The following is a 17,846-nucleotide window of genomic DNA, read 5'->3' as shown; positions in this document are numbered from 1 at the left end:
ACTAGACTCTGAGATCCAGAGATTGGCTCAACTGCATAGAGAGAAGGGCAATATATGAAATAAACTCAGCTGTGATCTGAGGCAGTAAAAGTGACAGTGAAACACAGTAACAGACAAATCTGTTCCAGATCCTGCCTACATTACTGATACAAAATCCATATAACATGATATAGAACAACTCTGTAGTTATGTTATATAGTACAGATACAAATATCTTATGACTTCAGGCCCTGTAGAATCTTTCACTCCCAGTCTGACAAAGAACAGGGGCTCCTGAATTCCTGTCCAAACTCTCTGATCCATTTGTTAGCCACTGGAAAAAAGAAGATGATTTTTCTTTTCAAATGATTCATGACTGAATTGATTTTCTCCTCAAACACAACAACTGTTATTTAAAAAAGAAAAAGAAAAAAGGTTCACACAGAGTACGATTGTTTGTTTCAAGAATACCATACAAAAGAAGAAAAAAAAGGCAATAATACATTTATTTTACAAAGAACATTCCCAAATAAGACACTTAGATAAAAATAATTTGTATTTTGATAAAGCATAGGCTACAGTATAGAATGTCTCATGAATATGAAGTTAAATTTAGATATATTAACATAAATTTATATATTGAGAATACACAACAAAAGTTCCAAAATAATGTAATCAAATCAGCCAATTATATTTTAGATTTATCTACCCAATTTAATTTAAAAACATACCCCATTTGTTACCCATTAACACAGGGCATCCAGCATGCAGCGTATTCAAATTCTTTTCACCATTTCTGTGGAGATTGTACCAAAGCACCGCTGAACCCTGCAAGAGCAGAGAGAGGATGCTGAAATTATTCTTTTATTTGTAATTAGTACTTAAATTTTCCTTGTATAAATCACAGAATTGAGGGTTTACCTTTTTCGGATGCACTGCAACTCCAACTATAGGGAACACAGTGGCGCCCCCTATCTCCACATCACTCATCTACAGCGACAAAACATGGATAGTTACACTCAGCCTAACTATAGTAGAAATACGAATTAATGCCATTGAGGCAAATTGAATTTCTGACAGCTGCACTTACACTGCCAACTTACATAAATTAGGAATGTAGCAATCCTGTCATTCTCTATCCCCTGCGGGGTCAAACATTCTTCAGTTAGTTTGTAATTATTTGACTGGTCAACATGTAGGCTAATCCAGTAAAAAGCCTGTTGACTCAAGAAAGTGAATCTCTTAGAGTGAATGTTTATTATTAGTAGTAGTAGTATTTACTTATGGAACCGGACACAGGAGGTTTTTGCTGGCATTTTAATTTATTTTCCAAGTAGATCATTAATTAAATTAAATTATTACTCATAAATCCAATCTACAAAAGCCAATTAGAAATTCCTGAGGGAACCAATGCCTAATTCTGTGTTGGTTTACAAAATTGATGTAATGTCTGTACAGTGAACTTACCAATGCATCAACATGCGGTTCATATCTTCCACCAATCCCATAATTCTGAACCTGGAAAAAATTGTATCACTTTTGCTATTTAAATGGAAATATACTGATAAGCTCCCAAAGCTTATGCCATTCCTTGACGAGAGATACTGAAAAGCAGAGCAAACCAATGTTCTCTGCAAAGTATGGGGTTTCTTTCTTTATTTGCTTGTTTATTTAGTTAGGCAGTGTGCAATGTCCATGTTTACTGCAAGGCATAGCTGGCATTAAAGAAAATATACCTGTGCATGAATCATGATCATAAGCTTTCTTTTTTACTGTAACGTACAAGCAGTTGTTCAGCTGTTTCCATGGAGAGTCCCGTAACATCTCCAATCCTCTGACTGACAGCTTCCACAGGGTCATTGTATAGAAAAACACTGAAAATATAGTGATGATTTTTCTTTGCATAAGTGTGACTGTGACCAAAACGGTTTATTATTATGCCAAATACTGCTAACTCCCATGTTAAAGAAATAGTACACCAGGTTCTCTTACGTAGAGTTCTCTCGTACTGCGTCGAAAGAACGCTACGGGAAAGATATTTCTTTGTCGAGATTGAAGCCTAAAATTAATCCTTAATTTTGTAATATTGTAAAACGCTTTTCTGAAGCATACAACCTAGGCGGAGCAATACAGCTCACCCATTGGCTGCTCTGCCAGAAAAGCACAGCCTATGCGAGGCCAGAGACGCTGACCAATGAGGACGCTTCGCGCCCTTCTGCGTCACCTCCCGCCCAAACAGGCGTGGCCTAGGCCTATAAATACGAGCATAGCTGTCTAACACACTGATTTTCTTTACTTCACGAAGCTACACGCATCGTAGGACCGGATTCGAGCCACCACAGCCGTCTGATACAGCACCTCAGCAGGACGAGCCCTTACCTGAAGCCGCTGGTCATCGCCGCCTTCAGCCGCCGTTCCCTGCTGCGCTTCTCCGGCGTGGAATATCCTTTACATTATGTGTGTGTGTTTTGTGTGTGTGTTCGCCGTAGCGACACACAGTTTTTCCACCACTAAAAGAGCCGAGCGTCTTTTTCAAGATGTCTCGCACCTCCTGTGGCTCGTGTAGAGCCCCGCTCAGCGACGGGGACCACGTGCTTGTGTTTCCTGCCTGGGTGATGATCACGCAGCTTCAGCTCTCGTCGATGGCGGCTGCCATCACTGTGATTTGATGCCTACGGTGACTCTGCGGACTCGCCTGGCGTTCTTTACTGAAGCTGCATCTTTCCGCCCGCTGCAGTGCCGCGCCGTGAAAAGCGCCGTGCTCAGCGGAGCCCGGAACCTCCCTCCACCACGAGGTGCTCGCCGCTGCTGCCGCCAGCTTCTCCGCCCGCTTCGCTGGACTCTCTGACCGACGGACAAGGGCCGCTGAGTGCCGCCGCGTCCGTCATGGACGAGGGTGAAGCCGCGTCTGTGGAGGACGACTGCTATTCTCTCCTCGCTTCGGGTAGCGAGGGATGGGCGAGCTCCGAGGATCTCCCCTCCCCCGCCGCTCGTGAGCGTCGACGGAGAAAGACCAGCATCGATGCGCTTACCGGCTGGATGGTTGCTTTTCTGCAGAGGAACGTACGTTACCGTCCTCACGACCCGCGCCTTTTTCTTCCTGAATTCACGAAGAAATCGCGGAGTCCCGGAAAGCCCCGTTTTCAGCCAGGATGCGCACTTCTGCTTCGAGGAAAGCTACAGTGTTAAAATCCCGCCGCGGCCGGATCTCACTAAAATGTCTCGCTCGCACAGTCCCAACATTCGCGACCGTGCCAGTGTATTTTGCAGTCACCAAATCGGCATCAATGCCCGTTTGCCTGCACACAGACGCCGTTTTCACGACGCCCCAGGTAAATCTGAAAATGTATTTACTGGTGTCCCGGCCACGGCCGATGGTGTAATGTGTGTATCCGTAATGCCCACGACCTAGTGCCCATTCGTACACACAAGCACAGCCCTACACAATACAGGGCTTGCACACATAAAATCGACTCATGTCGGTTGTGCTTCACATGTAAGTTAGTGAACGTGCCCGCTTTTCAGTGCCCACAATCACTACACACTGCATGTCCCGTGGTTTCTGTAAAAACGAAACGAATGCACGGTCAGTCGGTTCTGATAGACAGTACTCTCTGTGCTACACGGTGTCCCGGCCACGGCCGATGATGTAATGTGTGTAACTGTATGCCCACGACCCAGTGCCCATTTGTACACACAAGCACAGCCCCACACAATACAGGGCTTGCACACATAAATCGACTCATTTCGATTGTGCATTATATGTAGTGAGCGTGCCCGTCTTCAAGCGCCCACAATCACTACAAGCTACATGTCACACGGTTTCTATGAAACGAAACCAATGCACGGTCAGTCAGTTCTAATAGACAGTACTTCCCAGTGCTATAAATGTACCCGCGTTCACGCACCCACATTTATTCTCAAACATGCCGAGCCGTACGGGGCTCGCACCGCGCGCTCTCTCTTTCAGCTGAGAGAGCTGAGCGCGCGCGCGGGCTGCCCGCTCGATTAAGCGCGCCCCCGCATCACGCTGCAATGGCGCCCATGTTACAGCACACGACTGCTCTCGTGTCGCCGCCCTTTCGCGACCAGAGCCCGGTTTTTCAACCCGTGCAAGCACAGCCCTGAACAACACAGGGTCTGCACACATAAAATCGGCTCATGCCGATTGTGCTTTACATGTAGTGAGCGTGCCCACTGCCAAGTGCCCACAACCACTACACACTGCACATTCCGCGGTTTTCTGTAAAAACGAAACTAACGAACGGTCAGTCAGTACACAAACACAGTGTTCCCGGTGTTATAAATGTGCCCGCCACCAAGCGCCCACGTTTATTCACAAACATAACGAGCCCTACGGGACTCGTCCCGCGCGCTCTCTCTCGACACAGAGAGCTGAGCGCGCGCGGGATGCATACTGTGTTAAACATGCCCCCCGCCTCACACGCCACGGCGTCCATGTCACAGCACACGGTTGCTCTCGTGTCGCCGCCATTTCGCGACCAGGGCCCAGATTACATTCAACCCCTAGTCACACGTGCAGATGCATGGGAAAGACTTCCCGGGGTCTCAGAATGGGTGCTAGAGACTATAAAAAGAGGCTATTCGCTACAGTTTCATCGACGCCCTCCCCGTTTCACGGAGAAAGTCGAAACTACGGTGAAAACAGAAGTAGCACATCTACTTCGAGCCGAAATAGCGAAGCTATTGAGCAAAGGGGCCATAGAGCCTTTATCTCAAGCTCAGAGCGAAGGGGGTCTGTACAGCAGATATTTTCTGGAACCGAAAAAAGACGGGGGTCTCTGACCCATTTTAGATCTCAGGCATCTGAACAAAGGGCTGACAAAGCGAAAGTTCAGAATGCTCACGACCAGAGCTATCCTCGCGCAGATTCGCCGAGGAGACTGGTTTATGGCAATAGATCTGAAAGACGCGTATTTTCACATACAAATTGCGTCACGTCACAGGCGATTTTTGAGATTCGCCTTCGAGGGCCAGGCATATCAGTACACAGTCCTGCCATTCGGCCTGTCTCTAGCACCTCGTACATTTACAGTGTGCATGGACGCGGCGCTGGCACCCCTGAGACTCCGCGGCATTCGAATTCTGAATTATTTGGACGATTGGCTGATTCTAGCTCAATCACCTTCAGAACTCATCCGCCACAAGACCCTAATTCTCGATCACCTCGAGTGCTTAGGTCTGAGAGTCAATTGGGAAAAAAGTTCACTGTTTCCCAGTCAAAGGATCTCCTTTTTAGGACTGGAGCTGAACTCGCTGTCTATGACAGCTCGACTGTCATCACAGCGCAGGCGAAACTCCCTGCGGATGGCGAAATCCTTCCGCAGCGGTCATATAGTGCCGCTCAGGAGATTTCAGAAAATGCTAGGCCTCATGGCCGCAGCATCGACAGCTCTACAGTTGGGCCTGCTGCGCATGCGCCCACTGCAGTTCTGGCTAAAAGCGCGTGTACCGCGCCGAGCATGGGTTCACGGTCGTTGTCGCCTCAAGGTCAATCAGGAATGCGTTTCAGCCCTGACACCATGGAGAGCGTCAGACTGGTACCGGTCAGGTGTAAGCCTGGGGACTTCCTCGAGCCTGAAGGTGGTGTCCACGGACGCGTCCACCTCAGGCTGGGGAGCACTGCTCGAAGGCAGACCGTTCTTTGGCCAATGGGCAGAACGAGTCAAACTACCGCACATAAACTGCCTAGAAATGATGGCAGTGGACTTAGCGCTGAGGCGTTTCCGTCCTCGGATAAAGGGACACCACGTCCTAGTCCGTTCGGACAACACGTCGGTAGTAGCCTATATAAACCGCCAGGGTGGCGTGAGATCCCGAAACCTTTTCAGGATGACGGAACGCATACTGGTATGGGCCCAGCACAACCTGCGCTCGCTGAGAGCGATCCATGTGCCTGGTCGCCTGAATGTAGGACCAGACAGACTCTCACGGAACAACGTTCCAACAGGAGAATGGTCCCTACACACACAGACAGTGCGTCTGCTGTGGAAAAAGTTCGGCAGAGCGGAGATAGACCTGTTTGCAAACCAGGAAAACGCTCACTGCCCGGAATTCTTTTCAAAGAGCACGAACGCGCTGGCCAAAGTCTGGCCCCGCCGTCCGCTCTATGTTTTTCCCCCTGTCTCACTCCTGCCTCAAGTGCTCGAGCGAATCAGGAAAAGCGGATGCTCAGTGCTTCTTGTCGCACCATACTGGACGAATCAACCTTGGTTCCCAGTCTTGATGCAGCTCAAGAGTACTGCTCCGTGGCCGATTCCAGTGAGGAGAGACCTCCTCTCACAGGCCAAGGGCTCGATTCTGCATCCTCACCCCGAGCTTTGGTCCCTACACGTATGGGCCATAAACGGGTACCCGCTAACCTCCCAAGAGGAGTGTTAGACACGATCGAACAAGCTAGGGCTCCGTCTACTAGACGACTCTACGCTTCCAAATGGTCGGTGTTCTCTGGATGGTGTTCAGATCAAGGTCTGTCACCACTTCAGTGTGGAGAACCGGAGATTCTCTCCTTCTTGCAAGAGCTATTGGATAAGGGAAGAACCCCATCCACGCTCAAAGTCTATGTGGCTGCCATATCAGCGTTCGTTAATCCAACGCTTGACCATTCACTAGGCAGGAACGACCTGGTGGTCCGCTTCCTTAGAGGCGCCAGGAGGTTAAACCCTCCAAGGCCTCCTTCAGTCCCCGTTTGGGACCTTTCTACAGTGTTGAACGCTATGAAAGGGGCCCCTTTCGAGCCTATTCACTCAGTTGACATGAAACACCTGTCTTTCAAGACCGTGTTTCTTTTGGCTCTCGCTTCAGTGAAGCGTGTGGGAGACTTGCAAGCGCTCTCAGTGAGAGCTTCTTGTATGGAGTTCGGGCCAAACGACTCTGTAGTCGTATTGAAACCGAAGCATGGGTACGTGCCTAAGTCCCTCAACACACCGTTCAGGGCTCAGGTCATCTCCCTGTCGGCCCTCCCTATCGGCCCTGCCCTGTTCCTCAGAGGACGGAAATAGCTCCCTTTGCCCGGTCAGGGCATTAAGAGCTTACGTGTCCCGCTCCGCTGTTTTTCGACAGACAGAGCAGCTCTTTGTTTCGTTCAGCGGGCGCTCCAAAGGGCGAGCCGCAACGAAACAGAGTCTGTCTCGATGGGTAGTGGACGCCATTGCGCTAGCCTACGCATCTAGAGGTTTGGAATGCCCTTTGGGCATCAGAGCACATTCCACGAGAGGCATGGCCTCTTCATGGGCTTGGTATAGCGGAATCTCGTTACAAGATATCTGTATGGCGGCAGGCTGGGCCTCCCCGTCTACATTTATTAGGTTCTATAACCTAGAGGTTCCTGCGTTGCAGGCTAAACTGCTCTCGGTCTAGAAGACTATGTATAAGTGTTCCTGCCCCGCGCTGCGGCCCAGGTCACTTCAATGTTTAATATGTATAAGTGTTCCTGCCCCGCGCTGCGGCCCAGGTCACTTCAATGTTTAATATGTATAAGTGTTCCTGCCCCGCGCTGCGGCCCAGGTCACTTCAATGTTTAAGCATCACTCACTGACAATGTGTCCCATGAGCATGCTATTACCCCTCATATATATCTATATTTACATATATATGCTATTATGCCTTAAGAGGCACTACTATAAAGGGATGATGCTATTTTAGCCGCTCTCCCTATACTTCTTGGGGTAGGCACTTGTATACCAGGGCGCGCGCGCCCTTAGGTGTCTGTGTCGGTCCAAGAGCACGCACGGCGGTTTACATAGGGTTCCCGTAGCGTTCTTTCGACGCAGTACGAGAGAACTCTACGTAAGAGAACGTACTCGGTTACTAACGTAACCTCGGTTCTCTCTAGGAGAGGGAACGAGTACTGCGTCTCATGGCCGTGCGTGCCCACGCTGCGTCGCTTCATTGACGAAAATCAGTGTGTTAGACAGCTATGCTCGTATTTATAGGCCTAGGCCACGCCTGTTTGGGCGGGAGGTGACGCAGAAGGGCGCGAAGCGTCCTCATTGGTCAGCGTCTCTGGCCTCGCATAGGCTGTGCTTTTCTGGCAGAGCAGCCAATGGGTGAGCTGTATTGCTCCGCCTAGGTTGTATGCTTCAGAAAAGCGTTTTACAATATTACAAAATTAAGGATTAATTTTAGGCTTCAATCTCGACAAAGAAATATCTTTCCCGTAGCGTTCTTTCGACGCAGTACTCGTTCCCTCTCCTAGAGAGAACCGAGGTTACGTTAGTAAGCGAGTACGATTTATTTTTGTATGAAAAAAAATATTTACCAAACATAATGGCCTATTATAAGATGATTTTAATAAATATTTATTAAACCTTTGAGAAACACGGACAACTGAGATTCTAGCTTCTCCGTCTTCATAAACTTCCGACCTAGAAAACTGTAGGCAACAAATAGGAATGAATGAGTATACATTTATGGTTAAAACAAAAGTATGTGAACACCCAAACACCACACTTGTTTGCTTTCTGAGCATTTGCTTTCAAAACCATTGGATCTGACTTTGGACGAGGTCTGCATGCCGGCCGGCACTAGGGCTCCAATTTATCTCAAATGTGTTCAGTGGGATTCAAATTTGGGCTTTCTATAGATCAGCCAAGTTCTTCCACACAGACCTCAATGAAACATTTCTATATGGACCTCACAAGAAGCACACAATTCTCTACAACCGAGGTTTAAATTTAAACGAGTAAATTTTAAGTTTCAATGTACAAACTTTGACATTTGACTTTCATTGAAGACTGGTCAGAAATGATAAGATTGATTTTATTCTATTCAATTCATAGGTTTAGATTTCTCTTAAAGGTGCCATGTGTAAAAATTGAGGTAAAAATATCCAAAAAATGAGCGCCCGCCCTCGTTGTCTAAAGAGTGCTGCTCGCTGACGACAGCAGCGGCTGTTTCACATTCAATGACTCGGTCGCTAAGGACGGAGAACAATTTGTGGCGTGAACAGGTCATTTGTAGCCTACTGTATCTTTCAACAGTGTTCGTGTTTTTTTTACTATAGTAGAGATGATCGGTTCACGTGCGCTGTCTGATGTTTACTGCATCACTCGACATGGAGAGGTTGGGTAAAGTAATAATTACAAGAGCTTCACGATTATCAGATACAAGCATTCAACGGCCCTGTAGTATATATATATATAAATATAGGTTATTTGTGTTTGCGCACGTGGTATCAGGAAGCAATGTAATAACGTTACCTGTAATACACACATGATGGCGATGCGCAAATCAAGTGTGTGTGTGTGTGTGTCACAAATCATTATTGTTTCTTCAACTTATTAAAATCTTACTTTACTGCAACTATCTGTTTCTGCTTCTTTATCATATTTGTAGTGTGTGATTTATAAAATACCATATCCTACATCACATATTTTGATATGTGAGGTATACTGCCCCCATCTGGTATGGAATGTGGAGTATGACTTGATTTTTTTTGCCAGACAATTACACATGGCACCTTTAAGGTTTACACATCAGCTGGGGAGTAGAAAGTATTGTCAACTTAATAAATGCATGTAAAGCAATGAAAATAAATAGCTGGCTCTATATTTTAGGAGAAGAGTCCATGGCAAAGGGTTCATCATATTTTTGAAAAAGTTTGAAACCCATTAATCTAGAATGTAATTATGTCATAGAATTAAAACTTGTCTTCACTGGAGTTAAGGGGCCAAGCAAACATGTTTGTGGGATCTTCATGTTCACTTGAAATGGATGTCCACATACATTTGCCCATTGAACAGTACAATAATACACAATCAACACTAACAATAATTAAAAAAAAAATATATATATAGTGACAATAATAATAACAACAATATAATATTTATGTTGTTTTGTGTGTGTGTGTGTGTGTGGGGGGGGGGGGATAAAAATAATAATGTCTATACAAAGTCCCATTAGAATATGGAAACCAAAAGTGTGTGTTTGTGTGTGTTCACTTGAGGTCTGGAGATATTCTTCAGGATCTCCATCTCTCTGTCTGATATGATGTCGTGATATCTGATGATGCGAGGCTCGTCCCACTCCACTTCCTCTTTCACTGGTGCATACATCAGTCTGGGGTTTCCTCCACCTGTGCTGTACCTACAGGACAGCGCCCTCTGTCTCTTGGAGGTCTGATTTGATCAAATATAATAAACTTACAATCAACACATAAAGCTTTATAATGACTGTTTGTAATTACATGTCAAATAATGATTTAAATTTGAGCACTTTCCCTCTCGTCAACCTCTCCTCTGCACAGAGCCTCATAGTTACTTGACTTAGTGTTCAGTGTAAATATGTCAGGGTTGCTCTGTAAGTGAAGGAGTCTGTTCAGCTGAACTCTGGCTTCATCATTACTTGGATCTGAGGCAAAGATGTTTAAGACTTGAATCACAACAATTTAGCAAAATTGTCTGCCATCCTCACATATAAAAATATTAGTATTAAACTTCATGTCACTATGACCTCACCCAGATTAAGAAGCCGTTGGCTGAAGTAGATCGCCCCATGTAGGCTGCCAAAATTATAGGCTGATGAACTAAGGAAACGGAGCAACTCTTCCTCAGTAGTGGTTGAGTATTCTGTTAATCTGTCCAGACTGTACAGAAACCAGAGGAAGGCATGCTGGAATTTGTCCTCGTAATAAGCGACCAACCCTACATGGAAAGCTTCATTTGCATTTAAAGATGTTTCTGTGAAATGACAACATCAATCAGATTGGAAAGTGAAACTCTCAGTGAAACTGCATTGCTGCAAAACTGCAGGACAGTTTACCCTTTGTGATGTCTTCTGGGTGGAGTTTGTAGATCTCTTGCAGTTTGATCAGTCCTGAAGCTGCACCATCCAAGTCCTCCAGCTGTGGAATCTCTAGGATCATTGAGTCCAACTCATTCTGATACTCTTCACACTGATAAAGCTGAGTGTGTTTTTCAATATATATCAAATCCTCTCTCATTTGTCTGAGGAGCCTGTAAGCTGCCACAGGGTCTCTCACAGCTTCCTCAGGGTTCTCAGAGTATGAAAGACGAAGATTCGGAAGAACACTGGATGAAGACATGGGTTAATCAAAAGTTGTAATGTTAGAAAATGGATTTAATAACATAATCCTTTAACTAAAACCATATATAAGATGGTTAAATATCCATTGTCAAATTGAATGCTTTTTAATAATAACAAATAGCTGCAAGCAGCAATTATTGGGGCCAAGCTCAAAGACGATAAGACATGCCAACATGGCTGGGAATGTCAGACGAACTAAAACAATAAGCAATTAAAGACAATTTAAGAGGATTTTATCCCAAATGGCTGAATAGTCATATATACAGTCACTAATAATATGATTTAACGGTTTATCAATTTCGACCAATAGGTGGCACAATTACGAAATGTATGTGTTGTGGTCAGCGTGAGGTGACAATAACACATACAAAGTTTGGTGTCAATATGTCAAGGCATTGCAGAGAAAAAGCCTGAATATGAATACGAAAATAAGAAAACAAGTTTTGTCTATCAACACGAAATTCATAAAATTTTGTCGGCACAGTCTGGAGATGATACGATTCGATTTTGGTGAAAACCAGACAAACAGTCTAGGAGAAGTTCGAAAAGTCAAGTCAAGAATATTTGTATAGCGCTTTTCAAAATACAGATTGTATCAAAGCAGCTTCACAGTATTAAATTAAAATAATAATAAAACGTCCATGTTTGGTAATGCTAATCAATAGTATTATTCATTGATTAATTAATTGAATTAAATTGAAAAGTAATATAAAGATGGTGGACAGGAAGTTTGGCTGACTATGGCAAAATTGGTATCTTATGTTTTCGGCATAACCCAAGGAATATATTAAGACCAGTGTCATTACAATAGGCAAATTTATTCAACAGTAATGATCATTTTTGGAAATTTTGTTATAACTTTTTTAACACAAGGTGGCGCTGCCCCAAAACTGTTTGAGAACCTTCAAGGCATGGTGCCAATGACTCATACAGAGTTTCGTAAAGATACGCTAATGCGTTCATAAAGTATAGCATTTTATATACAATACTGTATTGAAGTCAATATTGAAGACTATTATAGTGCCAACAAAAGGCACAATCCCACAATTTTTTATGTGTCCTCAGAGTGAGCCCATACATGTGTGTGTCAAATTTTGTAAAAATATCTCCTTTCGTTTTGGAGTTATAGACATGTATATGTATAAACACATAAAAAATTACCCACACCTGACTTTGTTTGCATTTTCTTGCCACTTACTATTAAAATTTTTACATTTGGGCATTAGCATATTAGCGTGGGCATAGTAGCCAACGACATATGTCTTCGAACTTCCTATGGTGTTTTCGTCTTGATCGGTCTAACGGTTTCAAAGATATTGGCAAATGTTTTTTAAGCGTTAAATCACAACGCTACACAAACTGTAAGGCGAAACCTAGCATGTTTGGTATCGTTTGACTCGGCAAGGATTCAGAAATCTAAGGAGATGACTCCCGTGAAAATAAGTCAACCAAACCCAGAGTTATAAGCATTTGAAAATTTAAAATGCTTCGAAACTTACCAGACTCCTTCAGGGCATTGTACTGATTACCCAAACGGAGTTTCGTAACGATACGTTCATGCGTTCATTAAATAAAGCATTTTGGTACAAAATGTTAAATGACCAACGCCTAAAATGGCCGAAATAGAAAAATTGGATATTAGTTGACTCGGCATGATGCCTTAATCTAACAAGACCACTTTTATGATTTTTGGACAAACTGTTCAGAAGTTATAAGCAAAAATGGCCATTTTCCGTATCTTCAGACCAGTAGGTGGCGCTGCACCGAAACACAGCATGTAGCCTCGGGTCATGCTTCCGATGACATGCACCAAGTTTGGTCTGAATACGATAAAGCGTTGTGGAGATACTTTCCCGCAAACGGTTCTATGGGCTGCCATAGACTTCCAGAGCGGAAGAAGAAGAAACGGAAGAAGAAAAATAAGAACGCCAACGATTTCAATAAGAGCCTACGCACTTTCAGTGCTTGGCCCCTAATAAAACAACACATTGATCTTGTGGTTTTATGGTATATTGGGAATAATAAATGTTTTCACCTCTTCATAGTCTCTACATTTTCAGCATCAATGCACTGGCTGAAGACCTTCAGAAGGTCTTTCGTCTTCCCATATAGCTGTGCAATTAGATCTATAAAACAATCTGCACTTAATTGTCAAAAGGCATTTGATTTATTAAATAATACAATTTTACATCATTTAAGAAACCAAAGAGAGAGTTATTATTGTTAAGTCAATAATGGAATAAAAAAGTGAAAGAGTAACTTTTTACGTATGAGTGCATCAGTGCTGAAATTATGGTGAAAATGATGCAAAAATGAAAACAAACAACCAACTTGTCATGACATCAGTGTAAAAGCAGTAGGAGAAATATAGACAAAACAAACAATAACATTGAATTATTACGAATTTAAACCTATATAAACCATAATGAATTGATATTGAACTGAAATAATAACCTGTTGATGTGAATAATTCATGTCCGGCATCAGCAAAGACAATCCCAAAACACAACATAAACACCGTCAGATCCTTTACTGCCATTATCAGACCTTCAATATCTCAAATCGCATCTTGTGTGTGTGTATCTTGCTGTGAAATAGAGCTTAAATGTATAGAGGCACACCTGCCCACATTTCATCATTTCTCAGTATGCCTATTATCTGAGAACAAAAACAAAAGCGAAACTTTACACGAGTGCGTGTCAACGGGCTGGTTGCGGGAACAAGGAAGCATAGAGACAGGATCTATTTGCAGCAGGGATTTTTATAAGCCAATAAAATCAGGAGCAACAAAGTCTTAATCTAACAACAAAAATAAAATGCTGCAATCCAACAAGAACAAACCATTACAACTGAGAACTATTTTGTAATGATGTAAAGCACACTGGTCAACTGGTGTTGTAGTACGTGCTATAGAAATAAAATTGCCATTGACAACCACTCCTGCATCATATGTAAGTCTGACTAATTGAGAAACTAAAAGTAAAATGAATGATTATATCTGCCGCTGCGTGTTACTGAGCTGAGGGATAACGATGATAGGATACAATAACGTTATATGCACAAGTAAAATGTTCAGCTTTGCAATAAAAAAATATTTTGGAAAGGCATGCAATTCACTAAGACTAGTTTGCTGAAGTTAAACTTGTAAGTGAAATGTTTCCCTTTGGTCTTGTGCAAAATTTACTTACAATTTGCATCTGTCTGTGATAAAAATCAGTAGACTCTGCGCTGGCCTGCATTAGAAATTATGTTACAGAATTCACAGATTCAGTTTAGCAAACATTTACACCTGTAAGTGCTGAAATCAGTATGACTTTACATGCATGTTTGTGCTAAGTTATTGCAGATGCAAATAGGATTCATTTATTCATAATAGTTACAGTCTTTACAATCTTGCAAAATTATGATTGTTGGTATATTGTACGTGTTGCTGTTGATATAGAGTTGATATAGACAGTCTTGTTCTCTGCATGTGAGGTTGTACCTTTACAGACCATACACATACTGCCTGCCAGTCTTCCAGCACAACATTCACAAATACACATACCACAAAACTTGTAAAACATGTGAATCATCATTCCTGCACAGACTGAAGAGTAAACTAATTAAGCTTTAAATACAACTGCAGAGAATTATCTAAAGGAACAACGCACTTGCTGGCTGCTACCATTGATCAACTCAGGTAATGAGTTGACAACTCAATTCATTGACATCTTGCTGGAACTTCATTTTACTATAATATTGCACTTGTTTTGTTATATTGTATTACAGTTATTTTTAGCATTACTGCCACTTAGACAGTAGTAAATCACAGTAAAAGTTAATACAATATACTATATGTTACAGATATACATTATAAAATGATACATAATATACATAACAGATAAAGATATAAGTCAATAGTACAGATAAACTTCATATGATTTTACATGATCACAATGTCTTTCACTCCCAGTCTGATAAAGAACAGGGTCTCCTGAACTCCTGTCCAAACTCACGGAACCATTTATTAGCCACTGAAAAGACACCATAAAAACATCAAGTTCAGTGCCATGTGAAATTGAATGAAATTTTGTATAATTCAATAGAAGATACATTATAGGAGTAATCCAAGCCAGTAAGAATTAAATAAAAACCTACCCCATTTGTTACCCACTAACACAGGGCATCCAGCATGCTGTGTATCCCAATCCAGTCTGCCATTCTTGTGGAGGTTGTACCAAAACACAGCAGAACCCTTCAAAAGCAGAGGATGAATGCAGGAATTTTACTTAAATTATTCTAATATACCATATAGATCAGGTTTACCTTTTTTGGCTTCAATGCAACTCCAACTTGAGGAAACACAGTGGCGCCCCCTATCTCCACATCACTCATCTACAGCAAGAGCACATCAATTATTGTTCATAATGACTGTACAAAACTGGTAATATGAAAAGTAACTTTTAAGCCTTGTAAACCTATAATGTTTACAATGCCATTTGCATTAAACAGTGGCCAAGACTTACATAAATTAAGAACGTAGCAATCCTGTCATTCTCGCCATCCTGTGAGATCAAACATTAATTTATCTTACAATTATGTAATTGGTCAATATGTAATCAAGCTCTCAGTTTGAAGTCCTAAAAGCAAATAAGCATTTTCGAGCAATGGGTTCTCTCTGGGTTAAAGGGTTAGTACACCCAAAAATTAAAATTACCCCGTGATTTACTCACCCTCAAATCATCCTAGGTGTATGACATTCTTTTTTCAGATAAATATAATGGAGTTATATTAAAAAATGTCCTGGATCTTCCAAGCTTTATAATGGCAGTGAATGGCCGTTTCTGTTTTGAAGTCTATCAAAGTGCATCCATCCATCCATCATAAAAGTAATCCACAAGGCCTTATGTGGGTTAATAAAGGCATTCTGAAGTGAATCGATGTGTTCGTGTAACAAAAAAAATCCATAAAACTTTATCGACTAAAATAACTAGCTTCCAGCAGATGGCCGTACGCATCGATTTATGGTGAAAGACTTACCCCTGACACTCCGCACAGGCAGCGTAATGACGAACGCGGAAGCGCAGAGGATAGAGCAAAACAAAACACCAGTCACGAATTAGAAGTCTAAAACGACAATTTTTAAAGAGAAATGTCGGAGGAGCTTGAGTTTGTTGCCCAGCCCTGTTTGTTTGAACCGTGAGAGGCGTCTAAACTTACGATACTCCTCAGTTCTTGCGCATGCGTCGTGGCGCTCTCGTGAACTCACATCAGAGGCCCACACAGAAGAAAATTTATATTTTAATAAAGTTGTTTTTTTTTGCGCACAAAAAGTATTCTCGTCGCTTGATAAACTTAAGGTTGAGACACTGTAGTCACTTGGACTATTTTAACGATGTCTTTACTAACTTTTCTGGGCCGGCAGATACCCTTTACCTTGCAGCCTATGAAGGAGTGAGCCAGCTCTCAGATTGCAGTGGCTATGGCTTAAAGTTTATTTAGGTTGCGGAGGGATTCGAATAGATGTGAGATTTTGCTGGGTATCAAAAGAGAATGAGAGAGCAGAAAAAATAGTAACAACAAAAAAAATCTAAATATTCTCTTTGGTAAAGGAGAAGCTAAGGCAGTGATCAAAAAAGAAATGATGAAAAAAATGGCAGGACAGGTGGGACATGGATAATAGTGGAAGGAAATATTACAGTGTACAGAAATCTATCAATGTGTGATTAGAATGAACAGAAGGGATGAGTTTGAGAGGTTAGACCACACAAGGTTAAATAAAACATTGTTTTTATTAGGTAAAAGTCAATCAGATGAATGTTTGGAATATAAAAGGAAATACAGGGAAGAGAGGACTAAAGCAAAAGATAAGTCAGGCGGGAAGAAAATGGAAGCTTGAGGGTATATTGGAACAACAGGAGAAAAGGATACACAGATTGCTGTTGTGGAATACCTGAAGGATATGGGTATACTAGGATTTATTTTATTTATTCAATTAAGTAAGTTTTTTTTAACACTTTTATTATAACGTAAACTGTGAAGTAGTTTTATTGAATCATAATTCATGGTGCATACTCCGGTACAGTAGGTGGACTTAAAACTAAAAGAACAAGAAGAAGATGTCTAACATCACTTGTCACTGTTTCCGGGTCCAAACACGCTGCCAGATGCCAAAAGCAAACAAACAGACCACAGACCTTATTTAACTCCAGAGGGAATCCATGGCAAATACCAGGTTGGCAAACACATTTATGTAATGGCTTTATTTGAACAAAGATATCTTACCCATGCATCAAAATGTGGTTCATATCTGCCACCAATCCCATAATTCTGAACCTGGAAAATGATCGCACCACTATTGAACTTAAAATTTCAGGTAAAACAACACCTAATACTTCACAGGGGAAATAAATGTTAATCCATTGAAGAGACCTTGATATCCATTGAAGTTTCAATATAAAATGGTTGTATAAAAATTTAGCATCAGCCATAAAAGCGCTTATGGTCGCATGCTACAAAAACTCAGACTAAACCAATTTGCCTTGAAGTCTGAAATGGATTTAGTAATGTATATATTTTGAGTGCAAAGCTTTGTTAAACAAAGTTCTCTATTTAAAAATATATGCTGCCTGTGCATGAACAGGTGATTTCGTTCTTACTGTGACCGTACATGTAGTAATTCAGCTGATTCCACTGAGAGTCCTGTGACGTCTGCAATATTCTGACTGACACGAGCAACAGTGTTGTCTTCCTTTAGAAAAACACTGAAAACAAGGGAATGATTTAAGCAACACTTATGTTAACAAATTGAACCATAT

The 17,846-nt window shown here is 42.2% G+C and overlaps 2 protein-coding genes across 6 annotated transcripts in view; both read right to left on the bottom strand.

Moving 5' to 3' along the window:
- LOC306999332 (prolyl 4-hydroxylase subunit alpha-1-like) overlaps positions 1-13,695 on the bottom strand; it is a 13,873-nt gene extending 178 nt beyond the window's left edge. The window contains exons 1-13 of the mRNA XM_079613916.1: positions 13,501-13,695; positions 13,082-13,172; positions 10,762-11,030; positions 10,458-10,679; positions 10,216-10,350; positions 9,942-10,118; positions 8,310-8,374; positions 1,763-1,853; positions 1,447-1,497; positions 1,083-1,121; positions 901-969; positions 711-807; positions 1-313 (exon numbers count right to left, since the gene is read on the bottom strand). The exon at positions 1-313 is cut by the window's left edge and continues 178 nt beyond it. Coding sequence (XP_079470042.1) covers positions 243-313; positions 711-807; positions 901-969; positions 1,083-1,121; positions 1,447-1,497; positions 1,763-1,853; positions 8,310-8,374; positions 9,942-10,118; positions 10,216-10,254 — 699 coding nt within the window. The 5' untranslated portion in view covers positions 10,255-10,350; positions 10,458-10,679; positions 10,762-11,030; positions 13,082-13,172; positions 13,501-13,695 and the 3' untranslated portion in view covers positions 1-242. The remainder of the gene's footprint in view (positions 314-710; positions 808-900; positions 970-1,082; positions 1,122-1,446; positions 1,498-1,762; positions 1,854-8,309; positions 8,375-9,941; positions 10,119-10,215; positions 10,351-10,457; positions 10,680-10,761; positions 11,031-13,081; positions 13,173-13,500) is intronic.
- Positions 13,696-13,794: 99 nt separating this feature from the next.
- LOC306999321 (prolyl 4-hydroxylase subunit alpha-2) overlaps positions 13,795-17,846 on the bottom strand; it is an 11,418-nt gene continuing 7,366 nt past the window's right edge. For 4 of the 5 annotated variants that reach the window (XM_079613891.1, XM_079613890.1, XM_079613892.1 and 1 more), the window contains 6 exons: positions 17,699-17,792; positions 17,314-17,364; positions 15,555-15,593; positions 15,355-15,423; positions 15,187-15,283; positions 13,795-15,062 (listed from right to left, as the gene is read on the bottom strand). In XM_079613891.1, the coding sequence (XP_079470017.1) occupies positions 14,992-15,062; positions 15,187-15,283; positions 15,355-15,423; positions 15,555-15,593; positions 17,314-17,364; positions 17,699-17,792 (421 nt within the window). In that variant the 3' untranslated portion in view covers positions 13,795-14,991. The remainder of the gene's footprint in view (positions 15,063-15,186; positions 15,284-15,354; positions 15,424-15,554; positions 15,594-17,313; positions 17,365-17,698; positions 17,793-17,846) is intronic. The other variant, XM_079613889.1, reaches the window with a different exon arrangement.

The sequence above is a fragment of the Phoxinus phoxinus genome (assembly GCF_949152265.1).
Source record: "Phoxinus phoxinus genome assembly, chromosome: 5".
In the NCBI taxonomy this organism is placed as follows: Eukaryota; Metazoa; Chordata; class Actinopteri; order Cypriniformes; family Leuciscidae; genus Phoxinus; species Phoxinus phoxinus.
The sequence above is the reverse complement of the archived record's forward strand: the minus strand, read 5'-3'. Positions and strand labels throughout refer to the sequence as shown.